The following is a 22,218-nucleotide window of genomic DNA, read 5'->3' on the forward strand; positions in this document are numbered from 1 at the left end:
ACCACAGCCCCTGCTAACTTCCAAAACACCTTCTGCTCTCTCCCCAGGTGTTGTGCGCCAAGTGCGGCCCATCGTGGGCCCATTTCACGCTGTCCTGAAGCTAGAGATGAACTACGTGGTCAGGGGCGTGGTGTCCCACCGAAATATCGTCAATGTCCACATCTTTGTCTCTGAGTACTGGTTCTGAGGGCTGGTCTGTGGCGCAGCCAAGTCTGCATCTCCAGGCCAAGTCATTGCTGCCAACAACTGTGCCCCCTGTCCCTGTTTGTACCACCCAGACATTTCTTGATTTTATATATTTGTAGTGTTAGGCTGACATGTATTAAGCTGGGCCAGGTGAATAAGTCCATCTGATGTATTTTGGTGTTGCAATGAGTCCAATTACTCAACTTTTTAAATGCAAACACATATTGCTGCCTGTGGGCTAGGCATTGCTAAGGACCAAGGAAAGAAAGGACATTTTTCAGGGGGCAGTTACTCATAATGCCAAGAAAAGACCCATTTTTGCCCTGATTGTATGAAGTTTAACATCAGGTACTTTTTGCCAATCAGGTTGTGTTTGCCCAGTTCCAGGGACACAGCTGCCGTAGTCTAGCAGATATGATAAATCCTGCCCAGAAGCAGCATGACATAATGCCTCCAGGGATACTCAGAAGTAAATTGCTATTCTGTTGAAACAGGAAAACCCCGTTGTAAAGACACAGCCTGTCCAGTCTGTGTGGCCCCAGTATGTTCACCAGGGGAATGGCAGGGTTTTCTCTGCTCCCTGCATCCGTCTCCTCTTACCATAGGTGGAAAAATAAACAGCTTTGTGATTCTCCCTATGGCCTGTGTGTGGGAGTCCTTCAAAAAAGGGGGGTTCCCCCACCTGGACGGTGTTGCTCAGTGGTTGAGCTTTGACCTATGCACCAGGAGGTCCTGGTTCGATTCCCAGTCAGGGCCCGTGCCCAGGTTTTGGGCTCCATCCCCAGCAGGGGGCATGCAGGAGGCAGCTGATCAGTGTTGATGTCGCTGTTTCTGTCTCTTCCCCTTCCTCTCTGAAAAACTTTTAAAAAGAGAGGGGGCTCCCTGCTAGCAAAGCGCCTGGGGATGTCCCCCTAGGTCTTCTCAAAGATCCTCCTGCCCCCTCCAAGGTTTCTGGGCAGAGCCTGCTGTGTATCTTGGAAAAGCTTCCCGCCCACACCGTTTCTGCTCCCAGTGCCCACCCTCTGAGAAGTGAGGCTCAAGCACTCACCACACCCACGTCCAGCCCTGCTGGGCAAGTCAGAGCTCAAGCTGCTGGGCGCCCCCTCCAGAGGCTGCTGGGAGCAATACCGCTGCGCTCCGGCAGGGAAGAGCACCCGTGGGCGCCGAGCCTGGGCACCTGGCAGGAGGTGCTTTGTTTCCCCTGGCAACCCAGGGAGGTGGGCGCGGTCATGCCCAAAGCGGAGATGGGCAAACCAGGTTCGGAGGAACTCAGCTGCCCAAAGTCGCACGATTTTTTGAGAGACAGAGATGGAATCCAAATTCGTTTGATCAGAATCTAAACCCTTCCTCTCTGAACTGTCAGACGAGAGTTGGACAGACTGGATGGGTTTATTAACCCCCTTCAAGTTCCATGCTGCCATATTGTGTTCATACCACCCGCTTTTGGGGGGAGAAGAGGTAATAATGATAAACAGCTGCAATTTAGGTTTCCAAATGGTAAATGCATGCCTCGCTGGGCCCACCCCACCCCTGGATGTTGCCCTGTGCGGCCAGGCGGGGTTTAGAAATGAGAGAGGAATGTTTTCCTCTCCTCGTCCCTCGGCCTGTCATGACGCCTTGATGGTCGCTCTTCCCCGCCCAGGCTCGATAATTGCTTAATTAATTGCTTGCAGGTAACTAGCCCAGAGAAGGTGGTTATTAGGTGCAGGGAGCCTGACGCCCACTCCCCGGGGCAGTCGCCAGGCCCAGGCCTGGAGGAGCCACCAGCGCCGGGTCTTCTGCGCTCAGTGTGACCGCAGGAACGGCCCCGCTGGAGAGCCCGCAGCCCTGGCTGCTGTCCCTGGGCTCTGCTGGGTCAAGCCTGAGGCCGCTGCTTGGAACCCAGGCCCTGCCGGGGTGGCCAAAGAGACGTTTCATTCCCTGAGGCTGGAGATCAGGGGGTTCCCTTGGGGCTTCGGCCATTCCCTAGTTGGGTTTCGGAGACATTTCGGGAAGGCCAGCCTCAACTTCCCTTCCCCTCCCCGCCGTGGTCCACACAGCTGTGCGTTCTCTCCGGGGTCTGAGGCACCCTCGCCCGGGCTGAGCCCCGGCCACAGTCAGGATGCCTGGGAGCTACTGCAGCCCCACCCAGAAGCCGGAGGTACGAACACATTAGGCAGGAGGGATGTGAAGGGGACAAGGTGGCCCTTGGTTCAGGGTGAAGGTCAGAGGTCAGAAGGCGGCGATCCTGGAGCTTGCCAACCCCTGACTGGACTGCTGGGGGGCTTTACTTCCGAGAGGACAATAGGTTAAGTGCACAGAGGACCCTGGCTTAGCAAAATATGTGGGACCAAACTAGACGTTACTTTGGCTGCTGGGAAGCTCAAATCTAAATTTAATGTCCAATTGAATCATACCTGACATGTAAATTTTAATTTTACCTCCCACCTTGCTTCTGGTCTCCAAATTTTTAAGTCTATGCCGTTCTCAAGCATGTTTTTTTAAAGGGAAGTCATCTATCTTTATTTAAAATGAGGCATAAATTATAAATAATTTTACAAAAGATGAAGAGAGTATTATAACAGAAATCACCCGACACCATCGCCCAACGGTGGAGGCCGCCCAGGTGCCCACTGACGGATGATAAACGCTGTGGCCCCCCCGCGATGGGTCTTTATTCCGCCTTAATCAGGAAGGAAGCCGGCGCCCGCTACTGCCCGGGGGAACCTGGAGGGCACCGGGCTCGGCGACATCGGCCAGTCACAGGAGGAGAAATCCTGCGCGAGTCCACTTCTCTGTGGTACTTAGAAGAGTCGCAGTCACAGGGACAAAGTAGAGGGGTGGTCACGGGAGACGGGGGGTGGGGCGTGAGTGTGTCATGGGGACAGGGTTTCCATTGGGAAGGTGAGAAAGTTCGGGAGATGGGGGGTGGTGAGTGTGCTTAATGCCGCTGAACTGTACTCTCAAGAATGGCCAACGCGGTAAATTTCTTACGTATATTTTACCACCATAAACACAGGTTAGTGAAAAAAGAAAATAGAAGGCACCTGGAAATGAGCACTGGACGCTGTGTTAGAGGACAGGCCCCAGGCCGCCCTCTGCTATGTTTCTTGGTAGAGGGACCGGTAGTCACTTCCCGGGTTTGATTTCCCGCCCCCCACCCCGTGCCCCGGGCTCCAGGCCCCTCCGAGGAGGCCCCCATCCTGCCCAGCCCCCAGCCCCCGGAGCTGTCCCAGCGCAGAGGGCTTTGCTGAGCAGGACGCGGGCCGTCCCTGGAGCACCCCCCCCCCCCCCCGCCCGGCCCACGCCGCGCTGGAAAGGAACACTGTAAATGTATCTTTCAGCGGCCGCAGCGACTGTCATCGCCGTTTTATTTTATCTCTGGCCTCCGGGTATTCTCGCTGCTTCCCCGTTATTAGTCATATTATATCACCAGCCACAATTTTGCTTGTCAGGCGGTGGGGGCGGGGCGCTGAGCAAGGAGAGGAGGGGAGGGGACGGGAGGGGACGGGAGGGCTGCCTGCCGCCTGGTCTTCAGCGGTGGCTGCTGACAGGCCGCGGCCCAGAGAAAGGCCTCCTCCGGCCAGGACCGCGGGCACGCTGGCCGTCCTCTGCAGGGACCCTGGGCACCAGTGTTACTGAAGGCAGACAGAGGCCGGGCCACCCGCTGACTGGTGCCCTAGGGCCCTGGGGTGCTGGTGCCTGCCTCAGTGGGTCTTAGGGGCCGTCTGCTGAGCCGGACGTGACCAGGACCCCCTCGCGGCTGGGCAGGGACACGGCTCCTTTTGCCCACTTTTCATCAAGATGCTCATCTTTTCCTTACTGATGTGTAAAGGTTCCTTTTATGTCCTGGCTATGACTCCTTTCCTGAGTATATGTAATAGAAACGTCTCCCAGCCCGCAGCTTGCGTTTTCTTTCTTTCTTTTATTTTCTCACTGCTGCAGTCAACAAGAGAGACTTTATGAGGCCCCAGGATCACAGAGGCCGGGCAGAAGGCGGCCCCGTGGGCCGAGGAGGTGGTGGCGGGGCCTTATTTAATTTTCTCCGGGCACAGGTTGTTGGCGTGGGCACCCTTCTCCTTGCTGCAGTTGACAGCACAGGGGGGCACCAAGCGCAGGGTGGACGCCTTCTGAATATTATAGTCTGAGGGGGTGCGGCCGTCCGCTAGCTGCCTGCCTGCGAAAATCAGGCGCCACGGGTCAGGCGGGGGGCCCTCCTTGTCTTGGGTTTTAGCTCTGACACTCTCAGTGGGGCCACTGGACTCAGCCTCAAGGGTGATGCTCTTGCCAGTCAGTCTTCACATGGACCTGCACCCCTGCGTCTGCTGGGAGGCTGCCCCGGCGCCTCGGTGAACAGAAAGAGCTTGCTTTTTTTTTTAGTTGCTGAGAGAGAGAGAGAGAGAAACATTGATTAGTTGCTCCACTTATTTTTACGTCATTGGTTGATTCCTGTTTGTGCCCTGACTGGGCACCGAACCCGCAACCTTGGAGCATCAGGATGATGCTCCAACCAACCGAGCGACCTGACCAGGGCTGCAGCCTGTGTTTTCATTCACTTAGTTGGTTTCTCTTGATGAACAGAAGTTCTTCATATTGATGAAGTGCAATTTATCAGCCTGTTTCTGTTTGTTTTTTGTTTTTAAAGATTAATGACTTTCATGTCCTGTTTAAGAAATCTTTGCTTATCTGAAAGTCATGAAGATATTCTCCTGGGTTTTCTTCTGGAAGCTTTATCTCATTAGGAATACAGTTTGTCATGAATTAGTATTTGTGGATGCTACGAGGCAGGGGTCAAGATTTATGTTTTTCCTCGTGGATATCCAGTTCGGCATCGTTTATTGACGAAACCATCCTTTCCTCTACTGTCTTGCTTACGTTCCTTTGTTGTGAATTAAGTGGGTCTGTTTCTGAACCCTGTTTTATCCCACTGGGCTATGCCTATTCTAATGGCAATCCCACACTACCTAATCACCGTTGCTGAGTTATGGTCGCTTTACAATAGGTCTTAATAGGACCAAGTCTTCCAACTTCGTTCTTTGTCTTCAGCATTGTTCTGGTTGTTCTAGGGTTTTTTCCAATCCCTATAAATCATTACGTCCATATCTATTACAAAGACACTGCTGGGATTTTTTGATTGAGATTATATCGAATTTATAGATCAATTTTGACGTGACATCATAACCATATTGAACTTTCCCGTCCACACATGTGGTGTCTCTCTCATTTATTTAGGTCTTCCTTAACCTCCCTTAGAAATGCCTGATGGCATTCAGTGTAGGACTTGTACGTCTTTCAAAAGGTGAATTCCCAAGTGTTTTATATTTTTGTTATTGTAAGTTATTTTAATTTTATTTTCTACTCATTTGCTGCTGGTATATAGAAATAGACTTAATTTCATCTATTATTTTATCCAGTGATCTTGCTAAATTCATTTATTAATTGTAATAGTTTATAGGCTCTTTGGGGTTTACCATGTAGATAATTATGTTATCTGAAAATAAAAACAGTTTTACTTTCTCCCAATCTTTATACCTTTTCTTTTTCCTGCCTTATTGCACTGGCTAGGACTTCTAGTACCATGTCGAACAGAAATGCTGATAGTGGACAACAGTGGAAAAGTGCTTAATCATTTCATTTACATTAATTAATTTCATTTACATTTTATCCTTAATTCTTGGGCAGTTTTTGCCATGAACAAGTGTTGAATTTTATCAGATGCTTTCTGCCTCCATGGGTCTGGTCATATGTTTGTTTCTTTTTTCTTCTTTCTGTTACTATGTCAAAATACACGGATTGATTTTCAGATGTTAAACCAACTTTGCATTTCTGAAGTAAGCCCTACGTGGTGATGGGGAATTATCCTTTTACTATACCTTGTATTGGATTTACTAATGTTTTCTTTAAGATCATTCATCTTATTTAGGAGAGACATAAGCCTGTAAATTTCTGGTATTGTAATGTCCTTATTAAGTTTTAATATCAGGGTTTTGTTGGCCTCATAAAATAAGTTGGGAGGTGTTCTCTTTTTCTCTGCTCTCTATAAAAATTTGTATAAAATTAGTATTATTTCTTCCTTAAATGTTTCCAAAATTACCCATGAAGCCATCTGAGTCTGAAGTTTTCTTTGTGAGAACATTTTTAATGACAGATTTAATTGTTTTTAACAGTATAGGATTCTGGGGATTTTTCCATTTCTCCTTGTATTACTTTTGCTACTTTGTAGTTTTTAAAGGACGTGCTCATGTTATACAGGTTGTCGCTTTTATTGGCATAAAATTGTTCATAATGTTATTACGCTTAAAATATCATTGGGACCTCCGGTAATGGCCCCTTTTATTCCTGATATTGGGATGAAAAATGTGGGGGTTATTTCTTTCTGATTTTCCCCTGATCGGTCTTCATGGGATTATCAGTTTTACAGTCTTTTCCGTCGCCTAACTTGGCTGTGTGATTTTTTTCTCTTGTACGTCTGTCCTCTAGTTCGTTGGTGTCTACTCTTCATGAGATGCTTCCTTCCCCTTCCTTTAGGTTCAATTTCCTGGGTTGTTGTTTTGTTTTGTTTTTAGGTTTATGAGACAGAAGCTTAGATCGTTGATGTCCAACCCTCTTATTTTCTAACTCATGCATTTAAAACTAACAGTTTCCACTTACACACTTCAGCTGCTTCTCCCACGTTTCCATATGTTTATTTTCATTACCATTCAGTTCAAAGTATTTTCTGACATCCATTGTGTTTTCCTCTCTGGCCTGTGGGTTATTCAGAAGTGTGTTGCTTAATTCCCAAACACGTGGGGATGCTCCAACCACCCTTCTGTTATTAGTTTCTCGTTTAATTGCACTGCGGTCAGAGAACACGCTCTGTGATTTCGGCGCTCTGTTGGGACCTGCTCCGGCATCTGGTCTATTTGGGTAAAGGTTTCGGGCTCCGTGTAGCCCTTTCCTGCCCTGGTGCCGTTGATAGTGTGCATTTTAGCACTTAGTCACTTACCATTGCCTTAAATAGTTGTTATTGCCCAACATTTACCCTTCTCTGTGTCCTCAGCCCTCCTGCAGTTCAGCACTTCTGCGGGGGGGTCACTTTTCTGAAGAACTTCTCGTGGGGCTCCTTGCGGTGTCCCTTTGCTGGCGACAGGTTAACAACGAGGGGCTCTGTGGTCTCCCGCCCAGGCGGGAGGTGGTTGTACCCTGGGAAAGGGGACCACCCTGACATTCGCGCTTCCTCTAAGAGGCTTTTGGGGAAAGTTAAGCCGTTTGGGCTACTTCATAACTACAGGCAAAGGCGTGGGCCCCAAGGCTCAGAGTGGCCTGATGTTCGGCTGTGGGCTTGTTACCCGCATTCTGTCTTTGCCCCCCATCACGGGTTACCCCAGTTAGGCCCGAGATAGCTTCAACACCCCCGTCTCCGAAACAGAACCTGGGGGTGTGCACGTGGTGGTCACTCCAGCCGGCAGAGTGGCCTGAACCAGGGCTTGTCATCAAGCCACATTCAATCACATTTGCCTGAGGTTCCAGCTTCAAAGTTGGAGAGATGAGAGGAAGGAAACACGAGCCCCCCCTCCCCCGCAGGCACCCGATGGAGGGAGAGCCCACAAACCTGCGTCGAGTTCGGGGGGCTGGGGCGGGCGGTTAGAGCATAACTACGGGGAGCCGCTGGAGTCAGTCCTGAGGACCACGCGGTGCTCAGAGCATCACGCCCGGCCTCATGCAGCCTCATGAGAACCACGGGGCCGGGCGCAGGGAGAGAAGACCAGGGTTCCCCGTGCAGGCCGAGGGCTGCGATCTCAGAGTGGCCAGGAGACAGTGAGTGAGCCTGGGGCAGTCGCCCAGACCTTGTGGAGAAACAGACACCAGGAGCAGAAGGGAACTGCAGAGGGTGCCTCCTGGGGGGCTGGGGGGCTGGGGGGCTGGGGGGCTGGGGGCTGGGGGCTGGGGGAGGGGGAGGGGAGCCCACAGCACAGCTGCGGCTAGACCAGCAAATGCCAGGGTCTCCCTGACAGGCAGCCAGTGGTGACGGGAGAGTCAGCTCCCGGTTGCCTGGCAACACAGACACGGAGGTTCACGGGATTATAATGAAAAAGCCACATGCAAATGAGGTAAATTGCAATCAGTGGGAATGGCAGCCGGTGCCGGTGAGGGGGGGCTGGGCGGGGGAGGCCTGGGAGGGATCCGAGCAGTAGACAAAGGATGGAACCCAGAAAGGACCAATTAGGCCTTGTGTAAAAGCCGAGCCCCCCGCCCGGGGTGCCCGGGGTCCCTGGGGTCCTGCAGACCCGCTGTGACTCCCTGAGTGTTGGGGTGGCTGGGGGGGGGAGCGCACATTTCAGTGCGGGCCCTGCGGCCGCCAGGCCTGTGCAACCCTTGCTACAGGAGCGGGGGGAGCAGGGTCAGCAGCTCGGCAGCTAGAATCCTCTCCTGGATGCCGGTGTCTGAGATAAATCCAAAAGCTGGTTTCTAGAACAGTCGGCCACCCGCTCCCGAGAACCCCAGGTAGTTAGGCGTCTGCCCTGCGCCCTCCCCACTCCCCCCTCCCCACTCCGATCCTTGCCTGGAGACCAGCCTCCCCATCCTGACATTGCGGGAGCCGCTGCCCACCTGGCCCCTCCACAGGGACGCCGCGGAGCGGCCCTGCCCGCCTGCACCGGGCTCCCATTCAGCAGGTTTCGGCCTCACCGGCAAATGTGAGAAACAACCAGGAGCAAGGGCTTGGACAGCCTCTGGCGCTGGAGACCAGAGCAAACAGACAGGAACAAAAGAATCCCCAAGCAACAGAGAAGGCAGGGGCCGGGGAGAGCTAAGGCCAGCGCAGACGCCCCCAGCGGGTCCTTAGCGGGACTGGGGAGGTGATGCCTCCTGAGACAAGAACAGGGTGCACTGAGAAAGGACTCGCGGACAGCAGGGGCGTCCTGTCCCAGCGGTCAACAGCAAGAAATAAAGGAACAAGTATATTACTTTTTAAAAAAGATACGTCTTTATTGATTTCAGAGAGAGGAAGGGAGAGGGAGAGAGAGAGAAACCTCAATGATGAGAGTCATTGATCGGCTGCCTCCTGCACGCCCCCTGACTGGGGATCGAGCCCGCAACCCGGGCCTGTGCCCTGACCGGGAATCAAACCGCGATCTCCTGGATCCTAGGTCGACGCTCAACCGCTGAGCCACGCCGGCCGGGCAAGAACCAATATATTTCTTAAAAGGAGGAGGCAGGAGGGGAGAGGAAGGGAAGTGTGGGAGAAGCTAGTTCCAAGCAGAGGAAAGCACAGGAGCCAGGACTTCTGGGTGCTGCCTGTGGGTCCTCGGAGACCAACCGGCCACCCGCCGGACAGGACAGAGTCCTGCAGCAGCGGCTCACAGGCCCTATGTCGTCGTCCCCCCCCCCGCCCCCGGCCGAGCAGTGACGGGCCTGCCCTTTCCCCGCGGGTCAGGGGGCATGCTGTCTGATTTTCCTCTGGGTAACCCCACCTTCAAGTGACTATCCCCCAGAGCGGGATGGAAAAAGCCAGGCATTGTGTTCAGGTTCCCAGCCGGCCTTCCCCTCCGTGGGTGGGGGGAGAGGGGGCGGGGGCGCCCGTGTTTATTTTCCTGACTGATAGATAGCCTGGGAGTGTGACCTGACTTCAAACCGCCGGAGCAGGAATGCGCTCCCATTGTTCTGTCTCAAGAAGAGACCTCAACACGCAGCTCAGGGGCGACCCTGGAAAATACGAGTCATGGAAACTAAGACGCGACCAGGGGCCGGCTGATAAATGCCCGCTGATCACTGCTTCCCAGGAGCCGGGACGCTGACTCCCACCGCGTCGGGCCGCAGTGGACAGAGGCCGACAGTCCCGCCAGCCTGGCCCAACGCGTGGACCCAGGTCGCTGGCAGGCGGAGGGCCTAAGTCCTACAGCAGAGAGAGCGGATGGGGAAACTGAGGCATGGAGGGGCTGCGTAGGGGAGCTGAGGTACACGCCAGGAGCGACACCACCAGAATTTGCCCCGGGGGGGGGGGGGCCGGGGCCAGACTCCCTGCCTCGCCCCTTATGCTCTGGGGCCTCTCGAAACTCACCCTACTATGTGTTCTCACGCGGAGATTCGTGAGGACACCAGCGGTGAGCCGCCTGCCTTGGTCCCATCGGGCCTCTCCTTTTCTAAAGGTCCGGCTGAAGTTTGCGTAACTGGGCCTGTGAGAAAAGGAAGTTTCCCAAGGAAAAGCGCCGGGAAATGGCTGTGGCAGGGGCTGCCCAGAAATCTCGCAGCCGGGCTCCCCTGGGCCGTCAGCTCGGAAGGGAGGTCCCAGCAGGCGCCCATGGCGGCACAGGCCACGGCGGTCAGCTGCAAACGGCCTTGCTCGGTCAGGACCCTCTGTGTCACTATCGCAACAGAGAAACGCCCAAGTCCAGGCGGTATGGCTCAGGTGCTGATGGTCGATCCGTGAACCAAGAGGTCACCGGTTCGATTCCCGGTCGGGGCACGTGCCCGGGTTGTGGGCTCGATCCCCAGTGGGGGGCGTGCAGGAGGCAGCCGATCGATGACTCTCTCTTATCATTGATGTTTCTATCTCTCCCTCCCCCTTCCTCTCTCTGAAATTAATAAAATTCAAGTTCAAGTTCACCTCCTCGTGTGAATCTGTCCCAATCAGATGCACAGCAGCAACGTGAGGTGTGTCCTTTGCGCCGAGCGATTCCAGGCCCCAGTCTTTGCTCTTTCTCGGCCCTTCAGAGTCCTGCAGAACCCCAGCCAGCTTAGGAGCTGGGCCCGTAGTTGGCTCCAGGAGCCCCTGTGCTCTCCCAGGCCCCGCTTCTTTGAGCAGCGGCTGCAGGCCAGACGCGGCCAAGTTGGGGAAGGTCTGGTAAGAGGGGCCGGGTATTCCAGCCCCTCCCTCCTCCAGCCGGCCCTGCTCCCCCCGCTCATTTCCCGCCACCTGCTGCAGGTGGGCTGCCCGGTGGTGGGGGGTCGTGGGAACGGTTTATGAAAATTGCCGGTCACATTTTTCCTGGAAACCCTGAGCGGGCGGGAGACAGGACAGGCTGGCCTCACGTTCCCCACGGACGTGCAAGCAGGCTGAGCTCCCTCCCTCAGGACCTGGGTCAGGTTGTAGATAAGGGAGCGCCAAGTTTGGTTAAAAACAGTGGAAAATTTTTGTGGTTTCTCATGGTTTTGTCCGGGGCCAACTGGATTCCACTCGGGAGGCTCTAACACTCCCGGCCTGCAACTTCAGATCTCCACGTAGTGTCGGAAACACCAGACCCCTGGTCACCGGACCCCGGGGCCCTTTCAAAGTTCGCTATCCCCCCATCGCCCCCTGCAAGGTGACCTCCGAGGGGCGAGAGCCGAGGGAGCCGGAGCTGCCTCCCCAGCATTTCTAGTCCGAATACTCACGACTGGCTGACCGATGTGTGTTTAAGAGCCAGGCTGCTGGCTGTGAGGGGGGAAGGAGTGAACGGGGTAACGAGCCGTTAGCACCGGCCCGTTGTTTGCTCCGGTGAATTTTGCTGATGTGGGAAGGGACCTGATACTTTGGGAATCTGAAATTTGCCATAAATGTTGTCTCCCCGGACCCGTGTACCTGCCACGGCCTTGCTCCCCCTCTGTGTCCGGGTAATGCCTTTCTCTCTTTTTTTTTGTTATGTTTTGTTTGTTAACCCTCAACGGAGGATATTGTCCCCATTGATTTTGGGGGGGGGGAGGGTGGAAGGAGAGGGGGGAGAGAGAGAGAGAGAAACATCGATGTGAGAGAGACGCATCGACTGGGACCGGGGGTCGAACCTGCAACCTAGATACGTGCCCTTGACCGGAACTGAACCCGTGACCCTTCAGTGCGCAGGCCGATGCTCTAACCACTGAGCCACTCCAGCCAGGGCCAGCTAATGCCTTTCCAAACCCCTCTGGGCACGTGAACCCCATTCCGTCTCCATGACAGCACTCCATTTTATTGCTGCCTGGCCGGCCGGCCAACTAGATCAGGGGCTTCCCAAGGCCCAGCTCCGGGTCTCGCCTCCGAGGACACCCTCATTTGAGCGCAGGCAGATGCCCCTTCCTTTCCACTCAGCCTCACCTTGACCGTGACCCCGTGGCCACTGCCTCTCAGACCCAAGACGTGGCAGCTACAGCAGAAAAGGGGGAACGAACAGAAATGAAGAGACGCTCATCGACGCGGGGGACACAGCTCGGACCTCCTAGGTTTGTGCTTGTTGGAAAACGTTGACTCGCCCTTTTCGTTTCCTTTCCCTCGCCTCTATTTCTTTTATAATCTGTCCCCCGAAAGGAAAATCACAAAACCCACTTACAAGAACCTCCTCAGCGGCAGATCAGAGACGGCGTCACGGCGTCCGGCGCGACTCTTAGTCTGTATTAATTCTATTCCGCGCCACCTCCGTCCGTCTGTCCGACTACGGTCCTTTGTAAGCATCTGCGCCGAGGAAATGGGACTCGCCGCCACGTGTGCTATTGTGGGTATAAATGGGCTCTGTACCGGGCACATCCAGGGCCTTCCCCCCCTCCCACCCGCCCTTTGTGAGCACGTATTCAGTCTGCGGCTGGGTCCCGTCCACAGGCAATGAGATTACTGAGGGTTTCCAAGTCCACCGAGGACATAAATCAACGTTTTTGTTCGTCGGTGAGAGGGCGACGGCCTGAGTGTGCCCGCGCTTGCACAGCGAGCCAGCAGGTGACACCGCGGGGAAAGCGCCGGTGTTTGGCTAGGACCGAGGCTCTGTCGGGGGGAAGGCGGGGGACTGGGTGTTGATACAGTAGGTGTTCCGAACGTCAGGTTTCCACGGTCATGGGAAGGAAAGGGGAAGGAGGGGAAGGGCCCCTTTAGAATACACCAATTCATCACTTTCCCTTCCGCAAACACTGGAAAACGCCGCGAAGCCGGAGGAGCCGGGAGCCGCTCCTTGAGAGCGGCCCTCGGTCCTCGGAGAGATGAAGTCCAGCCCGATGTCGCGGTTGCTAAGGAAACGCTGTATGCTCACGAGCGGCCGAGCAAATAGACATCCACGGCCCGAGTAAATCATTAATTCATTAATATTATTAGTGATGGGGTCTGGAGAGACCAACATTTCCCTCCTTTATCCCAGGTCCTCACAGGTTTTCTTTCATCGCAATGCAAACACTCGGGCGGCCACTTCACGGGTAATCGTTCCCTCTCCGCCTCGCTCAAGAGGCGCAGGAGGACCGGCTCTCGGATTTTAATGGATCAAAGAAAATGGTGAACCAGGCAAGAGAGGTGTGCGTCGTGGTTCGGTTTTGTTTCTTAATTGGCGGCTGCGGTTTTTGTAGAGAATGGAAAGTGCATTAAGGATGGTTTGACTTCAACACAAAGCGCCTTTCGGTTGGGCAAACAGACTCGAGTGGAGGCGAAGCCACGCTGTTTGACCCACGGTTGTGCCTGCTCTAACGGTGCCTCTTTCTGTGGCCCGGTTTCGTGGCGAAGGGGTGCGAGGGGGTGGGGAGGGTCCAGGTGGGGAGAGTCGCCCACCACAGGGTGCTGTTGGGTGCAGGGGTGAGAGAGTTCTCTGGGTGCTGATGCAAACCCTGGAGGGACACAGGCCTGGTCCCTGGGCGAGGTCAGAACACCTCCAGGAGGCCAAGGTTGGGACGGGAGTGAGCGTCCCAGCTTCCTAGGAGTTACGGCCGCCGGAGGGAGTCAGCCTGTTCTCCTCAGGTGCCCACAGGTCTGGGGGTCCCCACGGAGGTGAGCTAGAGGTGAACTGTCCCTGAGGGGGGCCAGACCACCTTCCTAGAAACCCTCCCCCCACTCCTGCCTCCTCCCTCTCTCGGGATTGTCAATGCCCAGTCTAAAATGTGTCATTCACACATTCTGGAAACATGCTGGTGACCCGAGGGACAGAGGCCCTGGGACCCCGGTTCCAGTAGGTATGAGCTCGAGGCTCGGACCTGAGCTGGGGGCCCATCTGTGAAGGGCACCGCCAGCTGTGGGGTTCGAGGGGCGCTCCGTGCAGGAGTGGAGTAGACGGAGGCGGCAGAGGGCCGGCGTGTAAAGCTCCGTGGGGACCTGGCAGGGGTGCGGTGGGACCTCACAGACATGGCATCGCGGATTCAGTGTTAACATGGTCGGTTCGTGAGAGTAACAGATTCCCGCCCGTGCCCTGACGTTGCGTGGAGGTGATGCTGGAGCCCCCTCGGGTGACGGATTCATGACCTAGTGAGCTGCCCGATCACCAAGGCGGCGGAGGCCCCGGCCGAGACGGTCCGGATGGGGCCCAGAAGGTGCCATTTCAGCCACCCTGCTGCTGATGGAGCCTGGAGCAGGTGGGCTGCGGCCGGCACCCCAGGCCTTGGTCCGGGGCCGGCACTGGGTCCCAATGGGGGCTGGGCCGCCTGACCCTGGGAGGACCCCTGGGTTGGGGTATGGAAACCACAAGACTGCAGCCTCTTTGCTCTCCAAAGAAGCGTCATTAGTAAGAATAAAATCCCCTTTCGCTTGCTGCGTACGAGGCCCCTTGGTGGACCCACCCGCAACGCACTCCGGAGCCATAGACGTTTCAGAATCATCGAATAATAGGGTTCAACGTCAAAACCCACTCTTGCCGGCTGGTGCGGCTCAGTAGTTGAGCACCAACAGGTCGCAGTTCGATTCCGGGCCAGGGCACGTGCCCGGGTTGCAGGCTGGATCCCCAGCAGGGGGCGCGCAGGAGGCAGCCGACCCATGACTCTCATCATGGATGTTTCTCTCTCTCCCCCTCTCCCTTCCCCTCTCTGAAATCAATAAAAACATATTAAAAAACAAACAAACACCAACCACCCCCTTTCCTCCTATCCCAGAGGGGCCTATCTAGCCCAGACCCCAATAGGGACAGAAATGGGTCTGCCTTCACCCTCTCCTTTCAATGAAACGCTTTTTACTGCGGCTGTTGTTTTTGGATCCGATGTTTCCATTGTTCTGTTCCTAACAGATTCGCTCTGTGATCTAATTTCATGTAGCAGAAACTCACCTGGGTGGGAGGGAGCCCTGCGATTTCCGAGGCCTGAGAAAGCCCTGACTGTGATGGAGCGGCAGGGTGGTACACTGAGGAAACCCCACCCCGCTTTCCCAGGGGTCCCCACATTCCGCCCGCGTTACTCCCGCTCTCCGCATTGTTGACAGCTCCGAACAGATTCTTTCCACAGGGAATCGGCCCGAGCACGACATGAATGGGCTCGTTTTATATCAGAAGGCTGAGTTTTAACTGACAAATTGGACAGGTTCCCTAAGGCGAGGGTTACTGAGCTTTGTCATTCTCACTAAAAATGTGATTTATAATATATTCCTATTTGCTAGACACTCCTGCTCCCAGGAATGAGGGCCCAGCGCAAAACAGGAGGTCTACGGCATGTCTCGAGCCCGTATAAAAACACGCTCCCCCGGTCCCCAGGAGCGCAAACCAGATGTGCGAACGCCGAGATTCCGCCAAGCAGAGCAAGTTTAATTTCATTACATTTAATGATAGTTTAGGCAGGCAGACACTTAAAATTCAGGACAGGGCAAGAGTAACCCGCAATTTACTTTAGGATCTTCTATCCTAAAGGAAAGACCTAAGGCGCTGGTGAAAGGCGTTTTATTTCCTCGGCTTCCACTTTGTAAAAATAAAGCCAGTATCTGTTGTTTCTTAAATACTGCTATTTATGAACTATACAGAATATGCTGGGTGTCGGAGACCCACCCGCACCTTCGGCCGAGCGTCTTCGGGGGTCCTTTGTAAAAACCACACACACAGAAAAGCAGCGTAAACAACCCGACTCCTTAAAAGTCGAGTTCAAGTTGCAAACTCATTCTGCCCGAGATAACCGGCCCTGCTCCAAGCTAGGTCGGCAGAGGTGGATTTGATCTCTGTATCTGATTGCTTAGCAGACGTCAAGCAGCCGCTTTTTCAAGGACTTCTCCGTATCACGAAACTTCCTAAAAATCTTCAAGGGGGTAACCTGAGCTCGTGAAAAATGATCCCGAATGTCAATGGGACAAAGCTTCCCTTCCAAGATGTAATTAAGGGAGCCCGGAGCACGCCTTTCATATTTCACTTGACAACCATCTTTCCCTTTGTTCTGCCTGCTCTGGAGGGCCTGGCGGGGCCTCGCCACTTTCTTTGTTGAGAGGGGATGGTTGAGAAAACATATTTATATAACAGCGATTGTTTAAAATGGAATCTACCTGGTAGGAATGTTCATTTTGCCCCGTATATTTTGCGTGTGAAAACAGTACCAGTTTTTCCAGGGCCTGTGCATCTTTTATTGAATGGTAGGCACGGTGGTTGAGCATATGAGGCCTTTGTTTCAGAGCCGCTGAGGACGTAGTGACCAGAGGAGAGCTGGTGGAATCTCTAGGCTCCGTGGAGAGACGTCCAGTGTGTAGACCCCAAGAAGGTCACACTGGCCTGGACTTCTGGACGACATGGCAGTAGAAACGGCAACAGCCCATGAAGTGTCCACGGCAGGGACAGGGGTGTTGGGAAGCCTCGGAGCTCCAGCAGGCTCCACAACCTCGGCACCCCTGCATTGGGGCTGGCTGGCTGTGTGCGTGTGTCGGGGGTGGGGCCGTCCTGAGCATCGCTGGAGGTTTCGACATCTTGGTCTCTGCCCACTAGGTGTCAGTAGCAGCCTCTCTCCTCCAGGTGTGACAACCAAAAGGTCTCCGGACACTGCCACAGGTCCCCCGAGGCGTGCAACACGGGTCCTGGATTGAGAACCACTGCCTGAAAGAATAAAGGAAGTCGGGCACAGTGAGCCCCAACGTGACAATATTTACAGGGAACGTAAAAGCTGTCTGCTGGCATCGCGTTAAAACGGGTTATTCTGAATCGCTTCGGAGGGCCGGGCAAGGACAGACGGGATAAAGCTGCAGAGCCCGATCTGGACTAAGGCGCGGGGAGAACCTGCTAGAAGAACCGTGCAGTTTGCACCAGCCAGAGTGCTTGTGTTTAGACGGGGCTCGAACCCGGGCTGAAGACCCAGGGCTCCTTCCTCCGGCAGATCCTCCTGTGGCTTCCCGCCCACGAAGCGCGGTGCTGGCAGCGTGGTGTCCGCCGTGGGCTGTGGCCCTGTGTCAGGGGCGATCTGGAAGCTTAGGGCGGGCCTCTTGCCCCGAGCAGCTTGCCAGTGCTGCCAGCTCACTCCCGGTCCGCAGGGAGGGTGGGCAGAGCAGCGCGGGCAGGGCTGGGAACCGGGGAACACGGAGTTTCTGCCCTGAGGTTGCCCGGCTGGAGTCTGTGCTGGGGCTGGGATCAGGGTCCCCCGGGTGCAGAGGGGGGCGAGCTCCGCAGGTGAGCAGAGCACCTGGCCCAGGCTCTGGGTGCCCCGAGCCCACCTGAGGGCGACCGGCCTCAGCCACGGGAGCGGCTCTCCAGGTGCCCACTAGGTGGCGCTCTGCGGTCTTGAATGACTTCTTGCTGGTGCCCCAGATGGAGAGGGGCCTTCCCCCCCCCCCCCAGACTGAACATTCCCCTCCTCCCTGCCTCCGGCACAAACATTCCAAAATTCTCCACAACAGATACTTTTGCTTTCCTGCTAAATGACTTTCCTTCTCTTCTCCCTGCCCCTGCCTCCTCCACACACTCCCTCCCCCTGCTGTGGGCCTTGCACGGATGTGCTCCTCGGGCTCAAGAGCCCTGGAGGGACCCCGTGAAGACGCCCCAGTGAGTGCCCCCGGGAGAGCAGGAGAGGCCAGCCTGGGCCCGGAGCCCGAGCCGGGCCTGCGTCTCCCGCGCACACTGGGGATCCGTCTTCCACTCCCCGTGGTCTCGGGTCACACCTGACTCCGATCACACTGGACTCCGATGTGTCTCACCTTCTAGATCGCGAGCCCTGAAGAGCTCCCACTTTCTGTTCCAGACGCGGCGTAGCAAAGCATATGGGAGAACGCAGAGTGTTTGGGGTTGATATCGAGGAAAAGAAACGTTTTAAACATAGATCACTGAGGCGAGCAAACTTTCAAAACCAGGAACAGTTCTAACCATAAAAGCGGAGGACCCGGGAGGTGTGTCCACACAGAGGAGACACGGGGGCTGGGAGGAGCCGCCTTGGAGAGCTTGGGTGGGTGGCACTGTATCGGAGGCCTGGGCAGCCCTGGGGGGGCATGGAGAGTGCCGGGGGCAGGGAAAGGCCTGAGCCCTGGCTCCGGGCGGAAAGGAGGCGCCTGAATGGAGCAGACACGAGTGGCCAGAAATCCCTGTAAGTTATGAGAGCTGCCCCGGCCCGCGTCCCACCCGGGGCCTCACTTCCCGTCCCAGGTCACGGACAAACGCCTCCCGTCCCAGGAGCCGCCGTGAAGAAGCCGCCAAAGCGCCCATTGCCGAATGTTCTCTTCTGGGCGGTGCTGCCTGGGGTCGCGGGCTTGTACGTGGCATAAAAACAACAGAACACAAAGCGGGGGACACGGAGGCAGGGGGAGGGTCATGCTGCAGATGAGTGTCCAGCGTTGGGGGCATTCGGCCCGGGGCCTTCCTGAGAGAGCAGATGGCGGAGTCTCCGCGTTTGGGGCTTTGGGCACAGGCAGCCGGCTCCGGGGCTCCCCCCTCAGCCCGTCTGCAGTGAGCGGCCCGCGCCGGGACAGTTCCGAGGGACAGGAATACAAGAGCCCCGAGGACAGTTTCCTCCCTGGACCGGGACTGCGTGGGGTCCGCGTGGCCAGCATCGCCTGAGGCAACAATTTGCTAACTTACTTGAGACTAAAACATCACCATTTGCAAAGTGTCTGCATGTACATGACCGTATTTGACTCCCCCGAAAGTTCAGTGGGCAGAGCAGACAGAGAAACTGAGGCCCCGAGGCCCGCGGGGTGCCCGTGAGGGTGCAGCGGGGCTCAGCTCTGGCCCGGAGCCTCCTGCACCACCCAGCGTCCCGCCGGCGAGTCTGCAGCCGCGGCTGTTCTCCTGGGAGGGGACTAGCAGCCGCCAGGTGCCTACTAGGTGTCGGGCAGGTGCACAGCTAACTTCAGCTAATATTCACAGTATCCCCCATTGGGTATTGTTCTCCTCGGTGTACTGAGGCTGAGACAGGTGACTCCCGAGCCCCCCCCGCCCCGGAGCCAGCCTGTCTGGCTACGACAAAGTTGTGCTGTTTCACCCCCATCCCAGGGCCCCTTCCCCCTGTTTCCCTGCACCGGCCACGGGCTCGGCCCATTTCCCAGCCCTCACTTTTCAGATCTGTGCTGACAATTCCTGAGCAGGATCTTCTCTCTGAAGATGGAAAGAAGCCCGGCTGGCGTGGCTCAGCGGTTGAGCATCAACCTAGGATCCAGGAGATCGAGGTTCGATTCCCAGTGAGGGCACATGCCCGGGTTGCAGGCTCGATGCCCAATGACTCTCCCATCATTGATGTTTCTCCCTCTCTCTTTCTTTCTCTCTCGCTCTCTCTCCCTTCTCCTCTCTCTAAAATCAATTAAGATATATTAAAAAAAGAAGAACCTTTCAAAAAAAGCAATGATTGAAAGAAGGGGCTCAGCCGAGTGCCGTTATGGACAAAATAACTCATGAGGATTCATCACAGACTCCACGATGGGAGCAAAACCAACCACACAGGAGAGGAAATGAATGACATTAAAATTGGGGGGTTGGGAAGGCAATGACAGGGTGGTGGAGAAAGGGAAGGATTTGGCATAAAGAAAATAAGCTCCGCTTGAGGGATGTTTGGTCGGCAGTGGTGGCGAAGCCTGTCCACATGTTAGGTAGAAGGAAAACATGAAAGGGAATGGGGGGGGCCTAGACGTGGGGGCCAAAGGAGCGCACCTGTGAGTCAGCGGGACAGGCAGAACCCCAGAGCCCGGGCACCGGGGCCGCAGTGGGGGAGGTGGCCAGCGAAGGAGACGGAGGGAGCTGCCAGACGCGTCCATCCTTCCCACACCTCCTCCCCACGGTGACTCTCACCTCCGCTCCCCTCCGGCCGCCCACGCCCTGGGCCTGGTCATCGCTCTGACCGTGCCAGCTGCACTCCGGGATCCCACTCCCTGACCACAGCTTCCGAGGACGCTGCCAGTCCTCTCAGCCTCCGTCCCACCGCAGCACACCCCCTGCTGACCTCACCCTGATCCCCCCCCCCCCCCGCCCTGGACTTTCCCATGGGGACCAGCACCTCCTGGCTCCCCATCTCCAGCCCTCCGGACCGCGCAGGCCATCGGCGTCCGGGCCCTTCTCTCGCCAGGACCCTCAACTGCTCTGCCCCCTTGTCCTTCCGCCCTGCCCATCCGGCCAGGGGTTTGCACAGGCACCTGTCTTGTCCGCCCTGTGCCAGCTTCTGCGCGCTGACGGAGGAAATCCCACGCCAAGGATGTGTGCTGCCCACAGAGCCACGGTGCCCGGAGTCAGCTGCTCCCTGCGCAGGCCTCCGGCTGCCCCTCCGCTCAGCACCCATTCCAGGCCCCACGCCTTCCCCAGCAGATGGCCCTGCCTCCGGCTCACACGGGAACGGGTGCGTGGACGGAGGCCGCGGGCTCTGCCCCACCCCGCCCCACGGGCATCCTCCCCGCGTGCGCACCGTGCTGAAGGCTCTGTTAGGTGCTCTCCCGTTTCTCGTCTCTCCTCCCTCCTCTAGTCTCACAGGTAGGGGACCCGAGGCTCCGCGGCGGGCCCAAGGTTCCGCGGCCTGTAGGTGCGAGGCGGGGGTGAGGAGAGGCTGAGGGCCTCCGAGTGTGTCCACAGAGCTGGGCGGGCTGCCAAGGGGGTCGTGGGACACAAGGCGGGCACGGTTCCTGCTCTCCTCGCGCTTACATTGTATTTAAATTTTTTTTGGTTAATCCTCACATGAGGATATTTTTTCCATTGCTTTTCTTTATATGTATATATGTTTAATTGATTTCAGAGAGAGGAAGGGAGAGGGAGAGAGAGAGAGAAACATCAATGAGGAGAGTCATTGATCGGCTGCCTCCTGCACGCCCCCGGCCTGGGATCGAGCCCGCAGCCTGGGCCTGTGCCCGGACCGGGAATTAAACCGTGATTGCCTGGATCCTAGGTTGATGCTCAACCGCTGAGCCACGCCAGCTGGGCTTTTCCGTTGCTTTTGGGAGAGAGTGGAAGGGAGGGAGAGAGAGACAGAGACAGAGAGAAACATCGATGGGAGAGAGGCACATCCACTGGTTGCCCCGTACACGCCCCGAGGGGTGGAGGCCAGGAGCGAACCTAAAACCCAGGTGCGTGCCCTCGACTGGGAATAAAAACCCGAGACCCTTTGGTGTGAGGGCTGGCGCTCTAACCACTGAGCAACACCGGCCGGGGCACGAAGCTTACGTTTTAGAAGGACCGACACGTGAATAAGTAAGTGAGTGACTGTGTTAAATAATTATAGACTGTGTAAGCGCCAGCAAAGGGTTCAGTGCCCAGACGGCAGAGCGGACCGGCGTAGGCAGGGTGGCCGCAGAGACCTCCGAAGGGAAGGGAGGCGAATGGCCCGCTGGCCTCGCTCCCTCCCCACCTGTCCCAGAGGAGACACCTCCGCCTATTCAAGGGGGGGTGCACTCCCCTGTGCTCTGGTTTCAATCATTAGCAAAGCATCCCAGCTGCACCGGGAGCAGGGACCTTCCCTTAGACGATGAGCTTAGTAGGACCCCAGGTGACAAGGTAGTCGGGGTACTTCTCAGTCCGTCAATCACCCAGGAAAGAGATGGCCCTGCCCTGGCTGGTGTGACTCAGTGGTTAGAGCATCAGCCCTCGCACCATAGGGTCTCTGGTTTGATTCCCTGTCAAGGGACATGCCTGGGTTGCGGGTTCGATCCCTGGCCCTGGCCAGGGTACTTGCGAGAGGCCACCAGTCAATGTGTCTGTCTCACATCAATGTTTGTCTCTCCCCCCCACGCCCCCATTCTCTCTGAAAATCAATGGAAAAAAATATTTTCAGATGAGGGTTAAAAAAAAAAAAAAGGTCCTTAGAGACTCGGCTCATTAGCTGGGATGGCCGTCAGCTGCTTCCCTCGTGGTTAGTAGACGGATGGCACTGACCACAACGGAGTCAGGTTAGCTCAGTTCCATCCAACAAATAGTCGCTGAGCATCTTGTCCCGGGGCAGGCTCCCGATCAGCTGAGCTCGAGATGGGTGGTGACCCTGAACTGAGTGAATTACCAGAATCGTCCGTGAGTGGGGCCGCAGGGGTTC

The 22,218-nt window shown here is 56.0% G+C and overlaps 1 protein-coding gene across 1 annotated transcript in view; it reads left to right on the plus strand.

Annotated features, from left to right (window-relative positions):
• Nucleotides 1-820, plus strand: part of FBLN1 (fibulin 1) — a 67,607-nt gene extending 66,787 nt beyond the window's left edge. The window contains exon 17 of the mRNA XM_087814976.1: nt 48-820. Within this exon, the coding sequence (XP_087671102.1) occupies nt 48-187 (140 nt within the window). The 3' untranslated portion in view covers nt 188-820. The remainder of the gene's footprint in view (nt 1-47) is intronic.
• Nucleotides 821-22,218: the final 21,398 nt, after the last annotated feature.

Source organism: Miniopterus natalensis, chromosome 2, assembly GCF_054644295.1.
Source record: "Miniopterus natalensis isolate mMinNat1 chromosome 2, mMinNat1.hap1, whole genome shotgun sequence".
In the NCBI taxonomy this organism is placed as follows: Eukaryota; Metazoa; Chordata; class Mammalia; order Chiroptera; family Miniopteridae; genus Miniopterus; species Miniopterus natalensis.